The 3,597-nt window shown below is 36.1% G+C and overlaps 1 protein-coding gene across 1 annotated transcript; it reads right to left on the bottom strand.

Annotated features, from left to right (window-relative positions):
• Nucleotides 1-593: 593 nt before the first annotated feature.
• LOC126077765 (olfactory receptor 2J3-like) lies at nucleotides 594-1,521 on the bottom strand. The gene is given in 2 exon segments (XM_049887397.1): nucleotides 594-1,503; nucleotides 1,505-1,521. Coding segments are annotated over 2 exon segments (927 nt in total).
• Nucleotides 1,522-3,597: the final 2,076 nt, after the last annotated feature.

Genomic DNA, 3,597 nt, shown 5'->3' with positions numbered 1-3,597 from the left:
CACCGACCCACAAAATAAATTATTCATATAACTTATCTTGAAAAAAAATGTGTTTCAGGAAAAGAATTGTCATATATCCATTCACCGTACAATAAGTGACGCTATTCATTATTTTTACCATTTTGTCTTCACTATGATAGAGTTTTTTGCTAAATGTAGTGCCTGTCCAGTATCCAAAACTTTCATTAAAGTCTTCGCTATATTGCCCCTTCTTTTTCTATAGGTATTAATGACTTAGTGCCTAAATTAGCATATTGATAATGTTATGTTTTTAATATTTCAAGTATTTTTAAATAATCTCTTCATAATTACACATACATACACACTTATTTATGTTAAAACTCCAGTTCCTAATTGCAATGGAAACTAAATATGGAATTTTACAAAGACTGAAGTGGTACTAAAGTCTATGTATAAATAATATCTTAGAATAAACCAATAAAAAGAAATACATATTTGCAGCTGAACTCTTCTTCTAAGTGTTTGGCAGTTTGCAGACCAAAAACAAATCTCAGAGTGACCAACCTACTAGATGGACAAGACCCTCTGAAGAAAAACTGCAAGACAGCTGATTTCTGTTATATGTCTTACTCTCACCCCATTAGTCTCTTTACTGCACCTCTTACATCTTTGTTCCTAAGGGTATAGATTAGTGGGTTAAGGCTAGGTGTGACAACAGTATAAAAGAGGGCAATGAACTTGGCTTGATCTTGAGATTTCCCAGATGGTGGCTGGAGATATATGTACATAACTGGAATAAAAAAGAGAAATACAACTATAAGATGGGCTCCACATGTGCCAAGGACTTTCTGAAATCCACTTGTTGACTGCATTCTCAGCACAGCCCAGACAATGGCACTGTAGGAACTGAGAATGAGAATAAATGGTATGATTACAAAAATGGAGCTCATGACCATAAGGGTCAGCTCGTTAGCACGGATGTCAACACATGGCAGTTGCAACAGTGCTGGAACTTCACAGAAAAAGTGATCCACCTGGCGATGTCCACACAAAGGAACCCGGAAGGTAAAGGAGGAATGAAGTGCTGAGCCAGTGAAGCCACTTACCCAAGAAGCCACAGCCAATTGGTGGCAAAAACGAGGGTGCATGAGGACAGTGTAATGCAAGGGTCTACACACAGCTGCATAACGGTCATAGGACATCACCACCAGTAGGACACACTCTGTGATTCCCAGTGCAAGGACAAAGTAGAGTTGAATCATGCAACCAACATAAGAGATGGTCTTCTCAGGACCCCAGAGGTTGACCAGCAACTGAGGGATGGAGCTAGTGGTATAGCAGAGGTCCAGAAGAGAGAGATTTAAAAGGAAAAAGTACATGGGAGTATGAAGATGGGAGTCCAAGTACAACAGGATAATGATGAACAGATTGCCAATCAGTGTCATCAAGTAGAATATCAAGATAACCACAAAGAGAACCACTTCCAGATGAGGCCAATTAGAAAAACCCAGTAGAATAAAGTAGCCTTCAGAACTTGCGTTTTTTTCCATTGTCATTCATTTCCTGTGACCTGAAGAAAAAAGCGCACATAAACTCAAAGCTGTCCACCCATTGTCAAATTCTTGCAAACAGGTTGGAAAAAAACTTATGCCACTTCCAAATATAATACTGTGTTCATTGTAGCAGTAGAGTTTTTATAGATTTCTTTTTAGGTTTCATTTAATATTTGTTATTAGAATCAACAACTTCCCATTTTTTAGTTAGCATTTGGATAAATGAAAATTAAACAAATTCCATAGCCAAAAAAGATAATTTCCATGAAAAATAATCTTACAAAAAATATATATATTTATTTCCCTTTCCCACATTTTTGGGCTCTTTCCAATTTCATGATGACAGAGAAAGGAATAACTACAGTCTTAATAATTCTACATATAGTTGAAAGTTCACAATGTGATGAAAACCAATTCAGTAGTAACTTAAAAATGTTACTATTGGTTGAAAAAAATTTTCAGTTTCAACTGGTTATGATCATAGAAAGAACAAAATATCCTGATTTATTTATGCTAACAACTTATTTCTTGATCAAAAAAATTAACATGCAAATGGAGGTATAAACAGATACACACACATACACCAATTTGTGAACACTCACAATATAAGCAAAGCTGAAGATCTTAGTCCTCATGAATAGAGAAGTGAAATAGATTGGGGATATCAGTGATGAAATGCTTCCAAAGGAGAATGAGAACATAATTAAATTTGGGAAGGAAAAAAAATTAAGGAGTGGAAGAAAAATGTAGGGAGGGGACAAGACAAGAAAGGAGGGTGTTTGGATGGAGGAATGAGGAGAGGAGCTCTGATTGTAGTGCTTGGAGATGAAAGTGTATACCACAGGGCTGTGAGACCTGGACAACAAAGTCTGAAGATAGTTTCTACATAATTTCATATGCTGTACGACAATAATTTAGACTTTCTTTAAATTCTGAGTCATAACTCACAATTATTTCATATGTTTTGAATTTCTAACATATGAGCTTCTGAAAATTTAGTAAGACAACTAAAGATATGTGAGCTTTACAAGTTCTTCTTGTGATTTTTATTTTATAAAAAAAAGGCAACTCTTGTCTGGAGGGGGGATGGGAAGATAGAGAGAGAGGGAAGCTGGCAAAATTGTCACAAAAGGAGAGACTGAAAGGGCCGACTCAATAGGGGGAGAGCAAGTGGGAGTACGGAGTAAGATGTATGTAAACTTATATGTGACAGACTGATTGGATTTGTAAACGTTCACTTGAATCTTAATAAAAGTTATAAAAAAAAGGTAAGAAAATGAAATATACACTAATAATTTGATTTTTAGTTGATTCTTTTCTCTTGTGGATTATCAGTTGCTCACAGGAAAGATTAACACTTTCATTTACTATACGGTTATTGCCATGAGAAGGAGCCCTGGTGGTGAACAAGTTAAGGGCTCAGCTGCCAGGAAAATGTTGGCAGTTGCAGGAGAAAGACCTGGAGATCTGCTCCCATAAAGATTATGGCCTAGAAACTGCCTTATCTACTCTGTCACATGAGGTCATTATGAGTCAAAAAATCAACTCCATGCCACTTAACAGCACAACAATTGCTATAGGACAAAGTAACCCTCTATTTAAATATTTCTGAATACTTTTGCCATGTCACTTCTGCTTCTTTTCCTGCCACCATCATTCCTTCCTCTCTTAGTCTCTAGTGGGATATGGGAAAACTCAAACACAGCAGATACACTTGCAGACATCTCTTTTGGGGACTCTTAATTACTCAAATATTGTAATCCTGACTGTTAAAAGAAGATTTAAGTATCTAATCAGTTGAACTTGACCCAAGGCTGTGTGACTCATTCAGGCAGACACAAACATTTCTATACAGCCTCTAATACTAATATTGTTGATAATGTAAATAGTCGTTAACTTATTGTTACAATATTCTATACTATCTTCTATAGCTCGGAAATCATCCAGGATTTCTCTGCTTTTAAAATAAATTTCTTTTGCCCAATAGTAAATCAGGAAGTATCCTTCAATTTGTCATGCTATGAACTGGAATTGACTGAATGGCCACAACAACAAACTTTCGAGAGGTGCTGGAAAAATTCCA

Source organism: Elephas maximus, chromosome 1 (assembly GCF_024166365.1).
Source record: "Elephas maximus indicus isolate mEleMax1 chromosome 1, mEleMax1 primary haplotype, whole genome shotgun sequence".
In the NCBI taxonomy this organism is placed as follows: Eukaryota; Metazoa; Chordata; class Mammalia; order Proboscidea; family Elephantidae; genus Elephas; species Elephas maximus.
The sequence above is the reverse complement of the archived record's forward strand: the minus strand, read 5'-3'. Positions and strand labels throughout refer to the sequence as shown.